This window comes from Microtus ochrogaster, unplaced genomic scaffold, assembly GCF_000317375.1.
Source record: "Microtus ochrogaster isolate Prairie Vole_2 unplaced genomic scaffold, MicOch1.0 UNK62, whole genome shotgun sequence".
Taxonomy (NCBI): Eukaryota; Metazoa; Chordata; class Mammalia; order Rodentia; family Cricetidae; genus Microtus; species Microtus ochrogaster.
This window is the reverse complement of record NW_004949160.1, coordinates 2,117,906-2,140,925: the sequence shown is the minus strand read 5'-3', so window position 1 is coordinate 2,140,925 and position 23,020 is coordinate 2,117,906. Positions and strand designations below refer to the sequence as shown.

At 38.8% G+C, this 23,020-nt stretch overlaps 1 protein-coding gene across 3 annotated transcripts in view; it reads right to left on the bottom strand.

Annotated features, from left to right (window-relative positions):
- Positions 1–23,020, bottom strand: part of Alms1 (ALMS1, centrosome and basal body associated protein) — a 130,967-nt gene that overhangs the window by 50,592 nt on the left and 57,355 nt on the right. For all 3 annotated transcript variants that reach the window (XM_026777394.1, XM_026777395.1, XM_026777396.1), the window contains 3 exons: positions 18,431–20,229; positions 5,786–6,015; positions 4,155–4,280 (listed from right to left, as the gene is read on the bottom strand). In XM_026777394.1, coding sequence (XP_026633195.1) covers positions 4,155–4,280; positions 5,786–6,015; positions 18,431–20,229 — 2,155 coding nt within the window. The remainder of the gene's footprint in view (positions 1–4,154; positions 4,281–5,785; positions 6,016–18,430; positions 20,230–23,020) is intronic.

The window sequence follows — 23,020 nt, the reverse complement described above, 5'->3', positions numbered from 1 at the left end:
TTACAAAATCCCAAGAATTATAAGTACTCCCTACTGTGTTCATTCATTCATGGGTGACAGACATATGAGGTATACATTTGGCTACTGTGAACACTACCTCTATGTGTAGTCAGAGGTGACCACTGGCAAAATGCACGGTGTCCAGAGAGGACAAGCAGGAAACAAGAAAAAAAACTGTCAAATCTTGCCAAGACAGGGTAAGACAGTTTTGAAAACTTTCCTGCCTCTAGGCCTTAGACAAAGTTGGTTGCTCCAAAGTTACAAATGAGACTTTGGGTGACTGCCCAGGTAGCCAACTGTCTCTGTCATTTATAGGACATTTTGGAAATTACTTGATTGCACTTCCTGTTTACTCAAGTAATGTTCTCACATCTTCGATGGGGTTGAAGACTAGATAGGTGTAGTTACTTTCCTCGTACGACTTGGCCAAGCTTTTTATAAGACAGACTCCTTATGACAGAATAATTATTGAAACATTTAGCAAATGTTTTTGCTTCATATTGTTTATGCTGATTGTAATTCTAATTTTTATTTGATATTTGTTCTTATTGTATATAGTTTGTAATAGGCTTAGAACTCTCTTATTTAAACAAAAAAGGGAGGTGCTGTAGGAACTCCTTCAGCCAGCAGCCTTTAAGATACCAGCCCACTTGGACATTGCCTCTTATTCTATAAGTGCCTACGTGAAGCACACGCTTGCTCTTTCTTCCAGCTGCTGGATTCAGTTCCTGTTTCCTGTTCATGTAGAGGACTGTGATCTGTGAGTCTACTCTTAAATAAATAACCCTTTAAAAATAACTTAAAAAAAAATGCTGGTTACCAAGAAGCTGTGCTTAATTCTTTTGTGTTTAGAATTCCTTTTCGAGCTCTCTCAGGTTTTATGTGGATTTAGCTGGCACATGTTGGTGCGCCAATCTGTAGTCGGAGGTTGCTCGTTCATTCCCAGCTTCTCAGACCCAAAATAATCACACAGAAACTGTATTAATTAAATCACTACTTGGCCTATTTGTTCAATCTTCTTACTGGCTAGTTTCTTACATCTAAAATTAACCCATTTCTATTGATCTGTGTATCACCACGTGGCTGTGGTTTACTGGCAAGGTTCTGGCGCATCTGTCTCCTGTGGGTGGCTACATGGCTTCTCACTGACTCTGCCTTCTTTCTCCCAGAATTCAGTTTAGTTTTCCTGCCTAGCTCTATTCTGCTAAGCCACTGGCCAAAACAGCTTTATTCGTTAACCAATAAAAGCAACACATATACATAAGGACTTCTCCCACTATCTATGAGCATGGATTGGATACACAGATGATTATTTAAAATACTGTTTTCATTACTTAAAAGCAGAATTGCTCAAAAAATTGTGTTTGGAGTTTTAAAAAATTGCCATGCTGTTTTCCACAGCGGCTATGCCATTTACAGTCCCATCAGCACGAAGATTAAAAATTTCTTCATAGCCTCATTGACAAGTCTTTTATATTTAAAGGAATTAGGAGTGATTCTATCAAGTGTGGTGTGTGACCTGTTATTGCTCTGGGTTGTAATTGCCTGTGATGATTGATACAAAGTATCTTTTCATGTATTTGTAGGTTAATGTAGATTTAGGTTCCGTGAGCATATATAAATCAAAGTATTTTGGGGGCTGGAGAGATGACTCAGTGGTTAAGAGCATTGCCTGCTCTTCCAAAGGTCCTGAGTTAAATTCCCAGCAACCACATGGTGGCTCTCAACCATCTGTAATGAGGTCTGGTGCTCTCTTCTGGCCTGCAGGCATACATGCAGACAGAATAGTGTATATACATAATAAATAAAATAAAAAGAAATGCAAAAAAATCAAAGTATTTTGTTGTTTGTTGTTGAATTGTAAGTTCTTCACATTTGTCTGGATATTAATTCCTTATAGACAAACATATGGTTTGCAAATATTTTCTCTTGTCCCATATTGGTGGAACATGCCTTTAATCGCAGCACTAGGGAGGCAAAGGCAGGAGGATCTCTGTGAGTCTGAGATCAGGCCATCTACATAGTGAGCTCCAGGCCAACCAGAGCGGCATATTAAGACTCTATAAAACAAATCAACCTCGAATTCTATGAATTATCTTTTTGTTGATAGGATACTCTTTGGTGCACAAGCATTTCAAATTATTTTTCTATTTCTTCTTTGTTACTTATATTTTGGATATCATGTTACATTTTATGAAAATGTCATTGCCCTATGTTATTTTAATCATCAAGCCTCACATAGCAGCTCACAACCATACAGCAAAGGCAAGCCTGATATGGTGGTGCACACCTTTAATATTGACTCAGGAGGCAGAGGCAGGCAGATCTCTGTGAATTCTAGGTCAGCCAAGTCTACATAGAGCAATGGCTCCCTACATAGAGCAGCCTGTGGGTTGCAACCCCTGGGAATTTGAATGACCTTTCATGGGGGCTGCATATCAGATATCCTAAATATAAGATGTTTATGTTATTTATAACATATTATAGTTATGAATATAGTTATAGTTATGAAGTAGCAATGAAACAGTTTTACGGTCGGGGAGTCAACACAACATGAGGAATTATATTAAAGGGTCATAGTATTAGGAAGGTTCAGAACCACTGCTCTAAAGGGAAGCTCAAGGGGCTGGAGAGATGGCTCAGAGGTTAAGAGCACTGGCTGTTCTTCCAGAGGTCCTGAGTTCAATTCCCAGCAACCACATGGTGGCTCACAACCATCTGTACTGAGATCTGGCGCCCTCCTCTGGTGTGCGGGCATACATCGAGGCAGAACGTTGTATACATAATAAATAAATAAATATTTAAAAAAAATAAAGGGAAGCTCAAAAGGAGGAAGTATAGGATCACAGCCATCATTAAGTCCAGGTCTGTCATCAAGTACCCTGCGCTCTTATCAGGAAAGACACAATTCTGCCAGGTGGGCAGGATGACACTGGGAAACAACTGTTCAAAAAAAGAACACTGATGTACTTAAAATAATTCTGGCAATATGTAATAACTTTGCTGTGTAAATCTATCTGCCTAGATGGCCAGATTTATAGTCTCTTATCTGTGTTCAAACTGTTCTAAGTATAACCTGGGCCAGGGACCCAAAAGAAATTTAAGCATGACTGTTTGGCGAATGCATAAGCCTGAAGTGCACATTGAATGATTGAAACAAAATGTTCTGTTCAATGCCAACTCTTATTTGGATCTTAGCCCCAGTCAGCAGGCGCTTTAATAAAATGCTCTTCTTTCACCTCTAAGTGTACAGTGTTTCTCACTGGGAAGGCACATCATTAATCTTACACTTTTGCTCCCGCCTTTGCGGTAACTTAATGGTGTCCCACAGAACTCTGGTATTTGTTCCTTCTTCTCTTTTGTCTGTTCTCACATGAAGTCATCTCAATGGACCTATCTTTAGACTCACTGTTTCTTCTGCCTGATCGTCTTCTGTTGAGCTCCTCTAGCAAATTAATTTTCCCTGCTGTGCTTCTTAAGTCCAGAATTATAATGTGGCCCCTTCTTATAATTTCTATCTCTTTATAATGTTGTTTATCTGGTAAGGCCTTAGTTCTCAAAAAGCCATTTAAGTTAGATCACTGAACATATTTTAACTAGTTTAGTATTTGTCTAGTAAGTCCAACATCTGGGATTCCTCAGGCACTTTTTTTTCTTTGTATGGAACATATTATGTCTTGTGTTTTTCCTTAATATTTTTAGCTGCAAACTTGGACATTTAAATAATACAGTATAGCAACTGTTAAAGTTAGATTCTACTCCCATTGTGTTTAGTAATTTCTGAACCAAGACTACAAAGACTACACTTGACTGTGTAAGGCCACTCAAGTTTCTACTCAATTTGCATAGTGGCGGGCTAATGCCTGCATGAAGACTGACTGAAACAGCTGAAACCAGTGAGTCTTCATGTCCTTGGGCTCTATGCTCAATCTAAAGGGACTTTGACACCAACCCAGGCAGTTGTCAACTCAGTTTTAGCCTTCTCTTTTTTTTCTTACACAAAATAACTCACTTATAAATCAAATAATTCACTTATGAATCAACCAGAGGTTGAGGCATCAAAACGTCCATATTTCTCTAAAAGGTTTCACAATCAACCAGCCAATACACTCTATTTCTGAAAATAAAATCTTGAATAATTTTTTGCATAATACCTGAATGTGAGCTCTCAACAGTGGTATCTGATTTGGAATCCAGATCTGAAGGAACTGTTTTTAATTGTGGAACATAGTACATCGTTGAACTTCCCGATGGTTTATATGGCAACAGTACAGGCTGGGCTGAGGAGTAAAGATCAGAACCGTTAGTAAGAAAGCAGCACTGACTCTAACACATGCCAAGCACCTTATACCTGCCAGGCAGTGTTCACATGAAGTGTAACACATATTGTGAAGGATTAAGAACAGGAAGGAAATCAAACCAGGATGAGGCTTAAGTAGGACGAGGGGTGCATTTTCAGCAATTTATTCCATAAGTAGATAGCTCTAACTATAAAGCAGTTTATCTTACTTTACTCCTACAGACATAAGAAAATAAGTCCACTTCACTTTTTGTATAACAATTTCAAAATAAAGTTATTATAAAAATATGATTTTGAACATTAAGAAAACATACAGATGTAAAAAAGACAAGGTATGACTATTTAAAGATAAGTTTAATTAGATTCTGTTTTTCTTCTGTTTACACACTCGTTATTGTAAAATAAAAAGTTAGAGTTCAGTTCTTCTGTTTTATAATAATAGAATATTAATTTTTAGCCTATTCATACATAGAGAACTCTGATATAAATGTAGGTTTAAAATTTTTTAACAGTTGAGAGTTTCTGCCACCATCATAAAAGCAACATACTCCTGGCAAGACTGCAATTGTCCCATAGCCTGAATCTCAGAAACAGGCATTTGGAGGCACACCTAAACTACATTTGCCATCTGAAACCTAACTCTGCCAAACTCCAACTGGCTCATATGCCTGAGACAGAAAGACAATGTTTTCATTTTAAACAACAGAAAATAATACATACCTGTGTGTAAGAGTATGTGTGAATTTATATATATTTGGCAATATTACAGACTGGTCTAGGGCCTGGTGCACGTTAGGCATGCATACACATTATCATTGAGCTATATCCACTAGCATCCATGGAAATATTTTTTCATTACGTATGTATATGTTCATGTTTACACATATGGGGGTGCATGAGCACATGTGCACACATATGTTCACATTTCCATATAGTAGGATTAATGTTCAACCTGAGTAACCAGTGACAGTTTCAAAAGCAAGAAATACATCATCACTGTGCACTATAAAAAAGTCTCTTGCCGGGTAATGGTGGCGCACACCTTTAATCCCAGCACTCGGGAGGCAGAGGCAGGCGGATCTCTGTGAGTTCGAGACCAGCCTGGTCTATAGCGCTAGTTCCAGGACAGGCTCCAAAGCCACAGAGAAGCCCTGTCTCGAAAAAAAAAAAAAAAAGTCTCTTATGTCATATTACTATGAGCCAAATGCCTGCCCTAAAAACAGTTCTTACATACTAATAGTATTTTTACAAAAATCATAGGACAATGTCAGCAAGCCATAAACAGCATGAATTGCAACATACTCTTGTTAACACCTTCAAAATTAAGATGGAAATCCTATTCTTTTTACAGGTATGCAAACAAAAACTGAATATAGTAACTTTGTAGCAAAATGAGGTTTAATGATGAGAAAAACAGTAACATTTCAAAGACAATTACACATAAAAGGGATGGTTATGATGTAAAACTCAGTTATAGTTCCTTACTGTCTTTGCCAAGAGAAGATGTGATTTCTTGCATCGAAGATGATGAGGCAAACTTGGGTGGCTTTTGACCCATGGAGCCCAAAGCTTCCTGTCCATAATCATCAACATTAATAAAAATTTCAGAAGAAAACGTGGTCTTTTCTGGACTTTCTGTTGTTATCTGAGTGACTGCATCAGATGATAACTTCCCAGAGGATGTAGGAAAGGGAGCCTTATTCTGTTCTTGTAAACTAATGGGGAGGGGGAAAAAAAAGGCAGAACAGCTCATATCTTTGGTAAAAAATATTTAAGTAATTGGGTATTTGTAAATATAGTAATCTCACATGTAGTAACCCATTTTCACAGTATTCCTCATTTTGATACATAGTAAAAAGTGATCAAGCATGTTTCTTATTATTTATTCCAAAATCTACTTTTAATCTTAACTTATAATACTATTATGTAATTTGACTGAAGAAACAGTACTTTCTAGTTGAAATTAATATATATTCATTTATATATATTTGACAATTACTATAAAACTGTACTAAATCCCAGAGGACACAAAGATAAACGAAACCAAGTCTTATATTTCAATGGTAGAACAAGAAGTTATAAAGGGTGTGTGTGTGTAATAAAGATTATTGAGAATTTTAAATGCTTAAAAATGTTTAGAATTTTTTTTTCAAAAAAGGAAATGAATGACTGAATAACAAACATGTAGGAAGAAAGGACAGTTTTACTTTTGAAGAATTCCACTGAACATGCAGGTACCTCTCACCCACGAAGGAAAGCTTAACTCCCACACAAACTCCTAATATAGGCTGAACTTAGTGGCTATATTTCAAAGAATACAGACTAAGAAGTAAGAAAACCAGTCAACACCTGGTCAAGGCTGACATCATAATGATGACTTCTGAGTATATTCTCCCTGTCTGATTTAAGGGTGAATTTCACCTGGGAAAGGCAAAGAGACGTTTGCATTGTCATAAGAAAAAGCTATAGGCTGTGTAGCCTTTAAGAATTCACTGATCACCATTCTGGAGCCTGAGAAAGTCAAGGCTGAAGCAGTGACAGACTCTGTGCCTAGTGAGGGCCTATTTTCTGGTTCACAGATGTTGCCTTCTTACCATGTTTTACATAATGGAAGGGTCTATACAGCTTTTAGAAGGGGGATCGTTTGACAAAGGTATTAATCTCATTAATGAGGTACTCACTCTCACAATCTAAAAGCTTCTTTGAGGTCCTATCACCAAATACCATCAAATGGGGATTAGATTTTAACGTGAATTTTGGAGAGACTAAGTATTCAGAACATAGTATTCTTCTCCAGGTTCCCAAAATTCATGTCCTCAAGTGCAAAATCATTCATTCCATCCCCAATCTTAACTCACTGCAGCAACAACTAGGAAGTTCTGCGTGTCCTCGAACACCATCCACATCAGAGGCAGATTCAATGTTCAATGTATCTGAAAACAAAATGTTCTCCATCTGAGAACCAATAACATAAATCATACCTTAAAATACAATGATAGGACTAGCATATAATACTCATTGCAAAAAGGGAAAGGAGAAAAAGGTCCCAAGCAAGTCCTAAATCTTGAATCTCAGAAGCAGTCTCCAGTCTCCATGACTCTGGCAGACAATGCCCACGGGCGTCTCACGGCGTAGAGTCACACCGGAGACGACTAAGAGATGCAGAGACAGAGTGTGAGACAGAAATGGAGCAGCACTGTGCAGTGAACACAAGACTCACAGGAACCTGAAATTTCTCCTTTGAAATTATTATGTCCTCAAGGTCCTGCGCTCTGGCTCATCAGTGGGAGTGGCACCAATAGTATCTGAAATGCCTTTGGATATAGTCTTTAATATTCTTAGTGAACTGCACCTGGGTGATCCATACTTATTTTGTCATATGGCCACTTGGTCATACTACTGGTTCTCTCTGCTCACTATCACATTTTCATAATACAGAAATGCTAAATATTTTCCAAGTTTTAAATCTCCACTTTTTTTCTTATTAACGACATCTTTAAATCATTTCCTTCATGCAGAAGAGGTGGTGAAAGAATGGAAGAGCTGGACAGGGAGGGAGGGGCTGCTCTGAAACAGTATCTTTTGGACATACATGGCCATTGCGATCATGAACTCATAGCAGCTGTGGTACCTACACAAGACCTGTGCAGGTTCTAGCCTATCAATATTCCAGCATGAACAGAGAAAGGGCTCACCAGTGAAAGAACACCACTAGCCCTGAGATCAGAGTCAAACAAACATACCCTGCCCCTATCTAATTCAGGAACTGAAATCCAACCAATCCCAGAGCACGCAATCAATCAATCCCTGAGCACGAAATCCTCCCATGCTCAGGAATTGAGCTCCTACCAAATTCCACCATGAAAATCTCCACCTCCAAAAGCTCCACCCCCTATGAAACCTTATATAAGCTCCACACCTGTGCAGTTTGGAGCTGGCCTTTTCCCACTCTCCTGGATTCCTCCCTCCCAATAAATCTCTTGAATGGTGTTTGTTGTAACTACTTTCTCCCCCACTAGAGCAAAGCTATAATGGCTCTTGCCAGAGCAGAGCAGAACTGCTGCGTTTTTGTTGGGAAACTCCCTTAGCAGAGCAGAGTTATAGGAGCTCTCACCAAAGCAGAACTGTAACTTTCCTTTGCTGGAGCAACATGTTAGACTCTGGGGAAGCCAAGCAGAGCTGGAACATTTCTTTGGAGCAGAGCAGAGTTGGGCCAACTTCGCTGGGGAAAACCTCCCCTGCTGGAGCAGAGTTGTTACACTTGCATTAGGGAAACCTTTCTCAGAGGAAGGATGGAAAGCTTTGCTGGGGACACAGTCCCCCCCTCTGGAACAGAGCTGCAACACTTCTGTTGAGATAGCTTTCTCTTCAGAGCTGTAGGTATTCCTTGACTACCAGGATACCTTTCCCTTCAGAGCTGTAACATTTACTCATGAAGGCCCACCCCTTGATGAGGAATTATTAGCAATTAAAGGTTGCTAAATGAGGAAGAATTATTTGTCTTCAGGGTATAGCCATTTCTAGTTAAATTGCTAATGATCCAGTTAATACTCTACACATACAAAATAATAATAAAGTAAAATGAATTAACACTTCTAAAAAATCATTTTTTCTTGTGTTGTATAACCAACATCTAAGGAAAAAACAAGTTCCACCCTCAACACATTGCTTAGAAATTTCATCACTTAGAAGTTCTTTTAAAAACCATTACAGCATCTAGTTTTTCTAACGTATATATTGCTTTAAAATCTAGAGCCTGTGTAGAAGAGAAAGCCATCTGTGACATTTGTGATGACTCTGCCTTCTTTCGAGCTTAACTTGATGCTCTCTGCCACTATACATTTTCCTGCAAATGAAATAACTTCATTTATCTCTGGATAGACATCTAGTCTGATCTTATGACCTGACTATTGTAGAGAGAGCAATGGTCAGCACAATATGCAGCTGCCTTTATGGCAAACTGACTTAGATTCCTCAGGAATATTCCCAGAACTAGGAGAGCTGGATCATATGGTATTACAATTTTAGTTTTTGAGGAATTGTCACACTCCTTCCACAGCAATTGTCTTAAAATTTCTATTTCCACCAATGCTGTACAAGAGTTCTTTTCCACCTTTATTCTTGCCAGCATTTGTTGTTATTTCTTGACTAGAGTGAGATGGACTCTTTCAACTGAATCTGTCAAGAATGCTCATTTGCCCACTGGCAAAATCTCTGAGCAACCGTCCTATTTTAATAGTGAGATGTTGGGAATACTCATTGTATATAGGAACAAAATAAGATTGTTAACATTCCTATTCAACATAGTAAAGTCTGAGAAATAGAAAAACGGTAAACAAGTCAGAAAGGAAAAAGTCATTTGATACTAGATATTATGTACACAAATAACCCCCCCCCAAAAAAACCCTATACAGCCTTGGAATAAGTGACTATCAAATATCTAATGAGTATTATAAAAGATACAAGAACTCTATCAATGTAGGAAGAAGTTAAGGATGTCCTAAAAAAAAAAGATTCTAAGTTTCAATCAGTAGCAGATCATTAATACTATTGAAACAAACAAATTTTAATAAATTTGCAAAAATCATGGCTTAAAGGAGTCAGAGTTATGGAAACTAATACTCTAGAGAGAGGCATCCTGGCACTCCAGGCAGAGACCTGATAAAGGTAGACACACTCTCTTAAAAACACAAGATCATGAGAGTGTTCCAAAAAACATGTGGGTTGGAGTGATAGAGCAACATGACCAGCTGAGTTCTCAATTAGACAATTTTGAGCCAAAACATTAGATTAAAATCTAACACACAGTCACCAGACTTTTTAAGTAAGTCGCATCATTGGTCAGAGGAACTGTTGACAAGCATACTGAAGGTCTCCCCAAAGGAAAAGAGAATTCTGAAGGTGTCTACAACAGGAACATTGAAGGTAAGGAATTAAAAACCCACCAGACTCTTAATCAAAAGTCAAAAGATCACTCCAATCTTAGAGCCCTTGTGAGATGAAGTTCCCCTGGAGAAGGTGCAAATGGAGCAAAGCAAGTTCTGTAAGGGCTCAGTTCAAAGACTTTGAAGATGAAACGGAGACTTTCACAATAAGAATTAAAAATTTATAGAGTATAAATAAAAGTTACCCAAAACTTAAGACAAATCAAACAAATTAAACAAACATAAAAACCAAACCAGATTCAAAAGGGATTTGGTGGGGGTCAATTCTGTGTTCTGTCAATTACGTTTTAAATAAATGCTGACTGGCCAGTAGCCAGACAGGAAGTAGAAGCAGGGAAATGAAAACAGGAGTATTCTGGGAAGAAAGAAGTTCTTTCGCAGTCCTGCTCCGAGGAAAAAGGTCTGAGCCATGTGGCTAACATAGATAAGAGTAATAGGTTAATTAATGTAAGTTATAAGAGCTAATACGAAGCCTGAGCTAATGGGCCAATCAGTTTATCATTAATGTAGACTCTCTGTGTGATTTTTCTTTGGGGCTTACCAGCTGTGGTAAAACTAGCAGATAAAAAGTAGCAGAGATTTAAATGAGTGACTTTAAACTACATTCTACTCAGAAGTGACAGGCTTTTTTTCTTTGGTTTGAATTTATTTATGTCACTGAGCTTGGTCTTGAACTTCTGATCCTCCTGACTCTACTTCCTTATGCTGGGATAATAGATGTGTGGCACCATGGTTGGTATACAGTGATATACAGTGATATATGGCCACTGGTAGGAATAAGGTGAAAGAAAGGGAAAAGATATACCAGGCATATATAACCAAATACAGCTTCCTCTTTGCTTCCCTTCACCTTTCCTTTCCTGATTATTAAAGTTATTGGGTGATCAGAACAATGTGACCACCAGCAAGATGTGGGGTGACAAATGCCTACAACAAAATGCCAAGAGCACCACAGGGTGAGGAAGATGGGTGTAAAGAAGTCTAGCACAGGGTAGGAGAAGCCAAGCAGGGCCAGAGGAGAACCCCTATGGAGATGTGGTCCTCAGGCTTTAACAGGACCTGACTGAGGAGCTTCCACAGAGGGTGGGACAGCCTGATAATGTGACGTCAGCAATACAAGAAATGAGTTGGTTGTTTCTAAGCCTTCTGGTTAAGATAAAGCTTAGAAATGGGTTAGTGTGTGTGTGTGTGTGTGTGTGTGTGTGTGTGTGTGTGTGTGTGTGTGTGTGTGTGTATAGTGGCAGAGCTAGAGCAATTAAGCAAACTGTTTTATGTACAGGATGGCTTGGGAAATAAGATGCCAAATAGGATCGATGGACCATGGTGCCACGGGCTTAAAATTCAAAAATCACAATGAAGATGTCGACTTGAGGTAGCCTAGCATCTGGAGTCAGATTCTGAACAGGACAAAGATGGCTAAATAGAGGGGAGCCTAACATGCAATGTCACAATCCTGGGCAAAATGAGGGAGACATTACATGCAGAATAGTCAAGAATAGGGATTCAAAACCTAGTAGGGAGTCACTCTGAGGAGACAAAACCATTTTAGGGACACCAGGGGGGTGGTATGCAAGCTGAAAGTAGTCTAATATAATCAATGAAAGCCCAAACGGGATGAGAAGAGCATGCTCACTGAGCGGTAACCACAATGTAGAATCAACATTCAAGGACTGAGTGAGGGAAAGACTGACAGAAAAATGACAGGTAGTTGCACAGCAGTTGACTGATCAGAAAAGGGAAAGCACAAACCATACTAGAGATGAAGTTTCAATCTGGCCATCTCTGTCTCTCTACAAACGTGTTCTCTCCTACTCCATAGAAAACTCAAAGGATCTCTGTCTCTATGTCCATCCATCACTAGATGAAGGTTCTATGATGATATGTAGATATTCATCAGTATGGCAATAGGATAGGGCCACTTCAGGCTCCCTCTCATCAGCTGCCCAAGGAACTAGCTAGGGACATCTCCTTGGACACCTGGGAACCCCTCTAGGTTCAAGTCTCTTGCCAACCCTAAAATGGCTCCCTTAATTAAGATATATACTTCCCTGCTCCCATATCTACCCTTCCTCCATCCCAACCCTCCCATTCCCCCAAGCTCTCCCCATCATCCCCTTCTCTCTTTTCTCTCCCCATCTTCCCTTACCTCCATCCCACCCCCAAGTTCCCAATTTTTGCTTGGCAATTTTGTCTACTTCCAATATCCAGGAGGATAACTATGTTTTTCTTTGGGTTCACCTTCTTATTTAGCTTTTCTAGGATCACAAATTATATGATCAATGTCCTTTATTTATGGCTAGAATCCACTTATGAGTGAGTACATACCATATTCATCTTTTTGGGTCTGGGTTACCTTACTCAGGATAGTGTTTAGAGACAGAGACCCACATTGGAGCACTGGACTGAGCTCCCAAGGTCCAAATGAGGAGCAGAAGGAGGGAGAACATGAACAAGAAAGTCAGGACCGCGAGGGGTGCACCCACCCATAGAGACGTTGGGGCTGATCTATTGGGAGCTCACCAAGGCCAGCTGAATTTGGGACTGATGGAGCATGTGATCAAATCGGACTCTGAACATGGCGGACAATGAGTGCTGACTGAGAAGCCAAGGACAATGGCACTGGGTTTTGATCCTACTGCATGTACTGGCTTTGTGGGAGCCTAGCCTGTCTGGATGCTCGCCTTCCTAGACCTGGATGGAGGACCTTGGACTTCACACAGGGCAGAGAACCCTGACTGCTCTTTGGACTGGAAAGGGAGGGGGAGGGGAGGTAGGGGGATGGGGGAGGGAAACAGGAGGTGGGGAGGAGGTGGAAATTTTTAATAATAATAAAATACAGTAAAAAAAAAAAAAAGAAAACTCCTGTCTTGGGGGTATAGATGATAGACAAAGGCCTGACTTTTAGAAAAGGAGACCTGACCATTAAGTTCAATTCATTATGTAACAGATGTATACAACCAGGTCACTGCAGTAATAAAGACCTCTGCTTTAAAGATCAGAGCTAAACTGCTAGAAGCATTTATATAGATTCAAGTGAGCTTATCTGTGCTGCCATTCAAAAGGACAATACAAGCTGAGCCATGCTGCCTAGAGAGGTTGAAAGCAGAGACTGCAGAATTATTTTAGCTGTCATTAACAATCAAGTAAGGACTCGGAGTGCAGCTCAGTGGTGGAGCACTTGCCTAGCACAGGGCCCTGGGTTTGACTCCTATCACTATGAAAGGAGGGGAAGCACTGTTTGCACACGAATAGGAACACTAAAAATCACCTGAAGTCGGGGCTGGAAGAAAAACAGTTTAATGGTTAAGAGCCTAGCTATTTTTGCAAAATACCAAGGTTCAATTCCCAGCACCCACATGGTAGCCCCAAACCACCTGTAACTCCTGTTCCGGGGATCTGATGCCCTCCTCTGATCTTCATAGGCACCAGGCATACATGTGGCAAACAGATGTATGTACATGCAGACAAAACATTCACACACAATAAATAAAAATATTTAAACAAAAGTCACCTGAGGTTGTAAGACTATTTGAGACTGCATGTAAAGAAATTGATAGCACGTTAAAATATTTGAGATGTATTAGTTTAAATAGAACACAGTATTGTTAATTTTTGTTAAAAGGCTGGGGAGTGTTGGTCACTGGTTCACTGGTAAAGTGAGTGCTTAGAATGACCAAGGCTTTTAGTTTGACCTCAGACATTAAGAACAGGAAAAGAAGAAGGGAGGAAGGGAGAGAAGAGCTAATCTGAACACCAGTTCACAGGAAACGGGTCACTGGGAGGGGAGAGAAAGAACACAGACTGGTAGCACGGGGAACCACATTTTCACTTTTGTAGCATGTAGGTGGTAGTTACAGAAATCTGTACACTGTCAGCAAATTTCATAGATTTAAACACATATACCTTAAACAAAACAAAACACTGAGTACTTTTCTTAAAAGGCAAGATCTGGCTAAGGTTTGTAGTCTGATAAATGTATTTTGGTTATGTCAACTTACTGGTTTTGATAATACTCTTCACTTATGTAAGATACTACCAGCAGGAAAACTGAGTAATGGATACTTAGCACAGTTTAGAACTTTTTTTAAAAAATCTACTTATTATTTATTTTGGTTTCTTTGAAAGAGTTTTACTCTGTAACTCAGTACACAAACCAAATTGGCTTGAATTCATGACAATCCTACTTGAACTCTTGGATGCTAGAATTATTGGGCCTGGGACACCACATTCAGTTTTCTTGACTTGTTTTGTGCTTATATGATAGTCTGTGTATATTTTGAATAAAAATGAAAAAGCAAAACAGCAGCAATGGCTAGTGCTTATGTCACACACTGATCACCCCAATATGTGAGGCACTATGATTACGAGTTTGAACTGGCCTGAACTACAAAGATTCTATATCAAGAACAAAAATGAGCCAGGAGTAGTGGTGCACACCTCTAATTCCAGCTCTCTGGAGGCAGAGAGATCTCTATGGGCTACAGACCAGCCCGGTCTACATAGTAAACTCTAGAACAGTCAGAGCTACACAGTGAGAACTTGTCTTGAAATAAAAGAAGAAAATAAAAATAGTAAATTATAAACCACTCAGTAAGAAAGCACAATTCGGTATAGGTATAAATAATAAACTAAATTTGCTAAACAGTAAAGTATTTACATAATTTCAAAATAGCTCACAAAAATATTCAGTTACATGGGAGGTGAGTAACTTTACAATGGTAACATGTAACTACCACAACCTTACTAAGCAATTTAAAGTGATGGTTTCCAACCACAGGACAAATCAAAACTGTGCAACATGATAGGAGGTAATGAAGAAGGTCAATATAATTTGTGTGACATAACAGATATGCAATCATCGTAAAACTCAAACTTTTCAAAAAATAATTGTTTTATAAAATCTTCAAAGAGTCAAGATTATGAACATCAAGAAAGTAGCGAAGCTGGCTGTGGTAGATCAGGCCTTTAATCCCAACACTTGGGAGGTAGAGGCAGACAGATCTCTGCGTGTCCCAGGCCAGCCTGGTCTACAGAGTCAGTTTCAGGTCAGCCTTGGCTATTATTTAGAGAGGCCCTGTCTCAAAATACTCAAAAACAAAAGAAACCACTGAAGAAACAACTTCAAAGGAAAAATATTAAGCATGTATAATAACTAATACAATATGCAATTCTGAATTGTTTGCTTTGCTATAAAAGACACTAGGAGAAATAGACACCTGTAATGAAGCAATATCAATTTCCTGACCCGGGTGTTTTCACTGTTGCTACATAGGAGAGCTTTTAGGAAATAGGAATGTGCCATATTAAGTGATGAGGCAGGTCAATAACTCCTTCCTAAATGACAAAGTAGGAGAACTTACTCCAAAAAATAAAATCAAAAGAAAGGAGAAAGATAAGAAAATCATATCTGAAAGTGTGACTACATGTTACCATGTAAAATGTTCCTCTCTTATGCTGATTAACAAGCAGCCAATCACAGCAAAAGGAAAGATTCAACAGCACACCTGACCAGATTGTTCTCCATCCCACACAGCAACAGCAGAACACACATCTTTCAACCATACGTTGGTCAAAATAAAAATATCACTAAGCAATTCTGAATGCCTAAATATAGTGAAATCATTAAAAGTAATCACCGTGGCCACAATGCAGTTAAGAAACACATAGCACTAGTCAATGGGACTAGTGAAAACTACATAAAAACTCTCTATAAACATATTAGAAAAAAAAGTTGAAAATTAACTAAAAAGGATGAATGCATTAAAAATAAACATTTACTTTCAAGAAGGTAGAAAAACAAATTAACATGCAAAATAAAAAATAAAAGTAGAAATTAACAAAAGTGAAAACACACAATACAGAGGCTTACCAAAACCCATATTTTAAAAGCTTAACAAGAATGACCAGATTATCAATATCAGAAATAAAAAACCTAATGCCACAACGGTTTATCACCATGACAACTTAAAATATGACAAAATTTTTAAAAAGTACTTTTTCAAAACTGACACCAGAAAAAAAAAATCTGTGTATGATCATATGCATTAAATAAGTTGAACCAGTAATAAAAACTTCCATCTATGAGAATTTCATTGATGAATTCTACTAACTGTACAAACCTATCTCCAAATCTTCACAAATTACCAATACTTTCAGGAAATCAGTTCAAGCCTGGAAGATTACAACTGAATACTTCTCATGATCACTGCTGAAAAATCTTTAAATATCAGGCAACTATATCAATATAGGATATAATAAATTAAGGATGTAGATAGTAATCTCTACAAACCACAATAATGGTTTCCCTCCATTTCTGGTGTTCAATCATCAACTTCTTTTTAAGATTTTTCCTTTCTTCCCCACTTTGATTCCTTAGCTGGAGAGGTTGGCAAGAAAGTCTATGCTTCCTTTGGTACCAGCAGGAAGCTTAAGCCCTTCATGCATGTCTTCTGCTCCAGCCACCATTAGCCCAACTCACCTTGCATGCTTTGTTCAAGCTAGTCCAGACCTATTAGGGCCAGACTTCCCTGAGATATTTTTGTGTGAATGATAAACTTCCTTTCAAATTCTCTTGGTGTGATGAGAACTGAATTTTAAGTATGAATCCATCCTGTTACTGCCAAATCCTGTGATCCATGTATGTCTCTCCTAGGGTCCTCTTTGTTGTCTAGGTTCTCTGGGGTTGTGGAACGTAGGTTGGTTTTTCTTTATGTCTGAAAGCTACTTATGAGTGAATACATATTTGTCTTTCTGGGTCTAGATTATCTCACATTATATAGTTTTTTCTAGATCCATCCACCAAATCCAGTTCTTAATCACCTCAGCTTTGTAAAGGGCTTTGAGCTTCTCAATCCTTTCCTTCTACATCTTCTCAGAAGTGTGAATTAAAATTAAATTGAAAAAAATGTAGATGAAAGAAAGTTCATCCACAAGAAATGTTAAAGAAGTGTTCAAGAATGTGTACGACCCAGCTGTGTAGGGAAGTGAGTCCCTGCTTTGCTTCAATAAGCTGTTACTGCGCCATCTTCTCCCACCAGCATCATTGTGCACAAGGGACAATGCCTTGGCTTTCCAGTCAATCACGGAATCAAGTTGTCATGAAAACTAAATAAGACTGTATATCACTGTCACTTATGCCAGTAGATTTTGAATAAACATTTCCCTTTCCTCCTTGGGCTTTCCACTGTAGTATGCTACCTTCTAAACCATTAACACAAAATCGTTAGCCATAAAGACTTATGAAGGGAAAACTAAAGCTGTGATGAATTACTAATATTAAGCCAAGTAAGACAAACCTAATTAACCTGCCCATGAATTGAGTTTCCATTCCTATAACACATGGTAAAAGAAACTTCACATCCAGAAACATGATGATTTTTTTACTGTTGGGTTGGCTAAAGTGTTTATATGCCAGGTGACTAAATACTATAAAGTTGTGAGGCATTTTTTAAAAATCTCTTGTAAGTACTAAATATAATAGAGAACTTCTAGCTAGAAAGGGAGAAGAGAAATACAAGCAAAGAGAGCATGCAAGCAGAAATATGGTTAGTCATGACTGTGAACTTAACTGGATTGAGAAATGACTCGATATGTTTGAGGTTATTTGCAGAACTAATTAGATCATGACAACTCTGATCTAGGAATAGTTCAAACTACTGATGGACTCAAAATATGAACAGACTACTGTGAGATGGCAGAACTGTCCAACGTGGAGAACAGTTGGAGAAATTACATCACTGGGGGCATTTTCTTGGCGGCTCCTCCACCTCATCCCCTTATGCTATCTATGATGATGAAGCAAGCAAACATCAGCTGCCCCCTCTAAAACCATGACCAAAATAAATCTTTCCCTACTTATGTTTCAACCTCCCAGGAAATCATCAGTGCATCTCCAACATAAAAATAAGTCAATTGTACCAACGGATAACCAAAGTTTCTTTTCAAAGTTTTAGATTTCTTCTATCTGATGTCAAATCTTGCAAAACGCTCTTCCCATGTTACTTCACATGTTCACTTATTTACATACTTCTTAAAAAAGACTTCTATCAGACCAGTTAGATTCAATCTTCTGTAAAGAAATCACACTGCTCTCTGCCCTCACTCCCACCCCACAGTCTTTCCATTTACTTATTTTAAATCCTTTGTTATACATTCCATCAGTTTGCCTCTTATCACAGCAACTCACCCATCTGCAGATACTGGAGTTCCCTCTGGTTTGGAATATCCTTCCAAATCTGAAATGTTCACTTGTGTTTGCCTTGACGTTACTATCTGGCTATTCTGAGTAGGTTTGGTTTTCAAGTCCTGAGAAATAGTCTCACTATCTGGAAGAGAAGACTGTGCAACTTGCAAGTCCAGTGGAGAGTTATGTCCTAGAAAACCTAAAGATTCTTGATCCTGTGCTACAGGTTTACAGGTCAGTAATTTGGAGGTTGGTTCCAATGACCTTGAAGATACAGTTCGAAGATCAAAGTCAAACTCACTATTAATTCTTGTTTTAGAAGCAGGATCCAACGAATGAAACCTTTCATCTAAGGTTCCACTATCCAACTTGGAAGAAGTCTTGGGACAAAGAGTTATACGAAGACATGAAAGTGCTTTCCTATTTGGAGGTGGAATAGATGCAGATGTACAGTGGTCAGGGGCTGACTGGGAGATCAAATTACTGAACTTGGCTTCAACATTTATCGTATTAGAAAACTGTGACTGAGGTATATGCTGAGTCTTTTCTACTACCCAATCCTGACCTTGAGAAAGAGGGAACGGCTGTTTTCTCATGTGGTCATCTACATCTGGGGATTTGCATTCCTGCTCATCAAGAAAGTCGGGAGAAGGAAGATCTGCAATTATATAATCCTGGCACTTAGGAAAGAAAGAATGGTCTTCTCTGTTTTCACGATCTACATGTGGGGCTTGGCTTTGCTCAAAGAATTCTCTCTTTTCAAGAAAAATACAAGAAGCAATGTCTGGACAAAATGGAGAAGAGTATTTCCTCATCTGGTGATCTGTATGTGGAGTGTGGCTTTGTTCAAAGAGTTCTCGTTGTTCAAGGAAAATACAAGAAGGTAGATCAGGAGCTACAGTTACATTCTTCTCTTTTACATCAAGTGTAGTATTTAGTTCTTCTGGGTTAATAATGGTATCCTTACCAGAAAACTGAATTCCCTTGAAAGTGCTATAGTTTGGACTGACACTGGGTTCAGAAGGACTGGCTTTAAACTCTGATCTTTCTAAAAGTTTTCGTTTTTGATGAGAATGCTGAAAATCAAGAAGTAATTTTTGCCTTTGCTTACTACCTTCTGCTAAAACAGTCACTGGTGAATGACTATGCCTTTTAAGTGATGAAGGGGAAGAGGTTTTCTGTTTAAGATCTCCAAGAGAAATCTGCTCTTCAGAGATATGAGACTTAAACACTCCTAAAGATGGTCCAGTATACTGGCTACCTTCAGTAACACCAACCTTAACAACAGAGGAATCAGAAATGTACTTAGAGTGTTGGTGAGAAGAAAAAGTGACAGAGGTAGTGAACTCCTCCGTGGGTTCAGGGGGCAGTATTTGTGATGAGGAAAGAAAATCCATTTCTTTAGATGGCACACAAGTAGGCTCTACTAATCCCAATGGCTGAGGGTCCATGTTTGCATGGAATGGCATTCCAACACCCTTGCTAATTTTGATGTCATCAGGTGCAAGTTTTTGAAATGGGGGATGACTCTGTAACTGAAAGGAATTCCAAACTTTGAAATGGGTATTGCTCTGATCTATCGATCTGGAAAGGTTGATGTGCCTGCCTCTCCTTGATGATGGGCTCCGTTGTCCTCTAATCAAATCTGAAGGTTCAAGAGGTCTGAAAACACCATGGCGGCTGTCTGGTCGTGGTCGCTCAGCAGTAAGAGTCCTGAAACATCCTTTCTCATGACTCTCAATAACAATGTGACTGCATACAGCTTCGGGCACACATCCTATTCCCCGTGGACTCTGCAAGCCCTAGAAGATATAAAAAGGTTCCTACTTAAAAGTAGTCCAAAGTTATATACTGATGAGTTTCATATCCAAGCTAAAAATGACCATGAAGGTCATCTTATTTGTCTACAAGACAGGTCAAAGGATCAGCAAGAAAAATGAAACTTTACAGGATAAAATAGCTCATGATAATGAAGAGGACTTAGGAAACTCTTTTAAAATTGTTCTTCTTGGGGCTGGAAAAACGGCTCAGTGGTTAAGAACACTAGCTGTTCTTCCAGAGGTCCCATGTTCAGTTCCCAACACCCACACCAGGCTGGTCACAACCATCTGTAACTTCAGCTCTGGGGATTCAATGCCTCTGGCCTCCAAGGGCACCTGCATTCATGTACACATGCCTACATGCACGCACACGCACATTTATACATTGTTAAAAAATACTAAATATATTGGGGTGTAGCAGTGAATGCCTTTAATTCCAGCACTTGGGAGGCAGAGGAATCTCTGGGTTCGAGGCCATTCTAGTCTACAGAACAAGTTCCAGGACAGCCAGGGCAACGCAGAAAAACCTGTGTCAAAAAAAACAAAAACAAAAAAAAAAAACAAAAAAAAAAAAAACAGTAACAGTAGAAGTAAAAAGTAAATCTTGAAAAAGAAAACACACACACACCAAAACAAAAAGCAAAAAACAAAACTCAAAACTCAGCAATGAGACTGTGTCAGTGGTAAAGTGTTTCCCTACCATGGATGATGGTATGAGTTTGATTCCTAGTATAACACACATGCAAACAAACAACAAAAAAGGACACATAGATATGTCAATAAACAGGACATAAAAAGATGAGAGAAATAAGAAAACGAAAAGAATGTTCATCATCAAAAAACATTAGGAAAACGTAAACCACAACTACAATAAATACTTGGGAGGCAAGGGCAGGAAGATCTCTGTAAGCTCAAGCCTGGCCTCACTGTTCCAGGACAGCCAGAGCTACTTCTTAGTGAAACCCTATCTCCAAACAAACAAACAAAAACACAACACAGTGTCTTTCTAGGGGCTGGAGAGATGGTTCAGTGGTTAAGAGCACTTACTGCTCTTGCAGAGGACCCAAGCTCAGTTCCCAGCAACCATTATTAGTCCAGCTCCAGGGGATACAATACCCCCAAGCTTCCATGGGCACCTGCATGTACACATAAATATGCACGCACACTCACATGCACATAAACAAAAATTGTGTGTGTGTGTATGTGTGTACTGTATCTTACGTTTCCTGACAAACCTAACAGAATGGCTAAAAAAACAATACTAAATGCTATTGAGGATACGGGTAAGTGAATCACTTATCTTTAAACAACATGGCCACCAAATAACCCAAATTGAACTCCTGGACACTGACACCATAGAAACAAATACATGTTCCCACACAAAGCAACATGAATGCTAGGCAACCTTTGTTTATAAAACCCAAGATCCAAAAACCACTAACATGTTCTCTTTTTTTAAAGTAATTATTTTTATTTTATGTATATTGATGTTTTGCCTCCATGTATGTCTGTGTGAGGGTGTTGGATCACTTGGAATTGGAGTTACAGACAGTTGTAAGCTGTCATGCGGATGAGGGAAATTGAACCTGGGTCTTCTGGAAGAAAAGCCAGTGCTCTTAAAGGCTGAGTCATCTCTCCTCCCCCCTAAAGTGTTCTTCCCAGGTGAATATTTAAACATACTGTGGGTCATTCAAAGCAATACAAAGAGAAGGTTATTGATAAAAGCAATACCTCCCTAAGTTGCTAAAGAATTACTCTTAATTCAAATGTTTCAGTTATTCTGAATGAAAAGGCCAATTCAAAAATGACTTCATTTTTATGGCATTCTTGATATTACAAAATATATAAATAGGGACTAGTCTAGTGGTAGTCTAGTGGTTGTTAAGTGTTACAGAAGAGGTAGCTATGACAGGGTAGCCTTAGCTAGTTTAGTTTTCAGTATCCTGACTGTATTAAAGTCAATGTCATAGCTGGGATCATTAAAAATTTGCCAAGCATTGGCTGGGCACAGAGGTGCATGCCTTTAATCCCAGAACTTGAGAGTCAGAGACAAGCAGATACAGACAGGCAGATCTCTGTGAGTCTATAGTGTAAATTCCAAGAACAACCAGATCCTGTCTGAAACCAAAAAGAAAAAAAAAGGCTTTGCAAGATATGATCACTGAAGAAGCTGGAAGCAGGACACATACCCTCTCTTCAGACCACTTTTTATAGCTGCATGTGATACAATTTAAAACATTTGACTTTTAAAAAAATTCAATTAAGTATACCAAGTTGTCATTTTTTAATCTGACACATCACTAGGAAATCCAAGTTTCCTCCAGTTTAAAACTGGAAGGGATTAGATTGATACTTACCTAAACTGTGTTTCTAGCTCTGTAGCCTACTTTTTCCTGTGACTTCTTTCTATGAACCACTCCATGGCCTACCTTTCCTGTAACATCTTTCAAGTTTTAATAAATCAAATTTTAAGTGATCCTCCCACTTTAAAACTTTTTAGATTTTGGGATGACAAGAAGACCGAGTATGCAGATGCTTACTGTCAAGCTGACTAAATTCAATCCCAGAATTCACATGGGGGAGAAAGAATGGACTTTTGCAAGTTGTCCTCTGACCTTGGTGTGGTACCCTCCCCACAAAATGAATATATGCAATTTACTCTAAATTCTTATTGCTTTAGTGGTGTGGGGGTCCTTTTGTCTATGTGTTGCTTTTATTGATTAATGAATAAAGAAACTGCCTTGGCCTGTTGATAGGGCAGAACTTAGGTAGG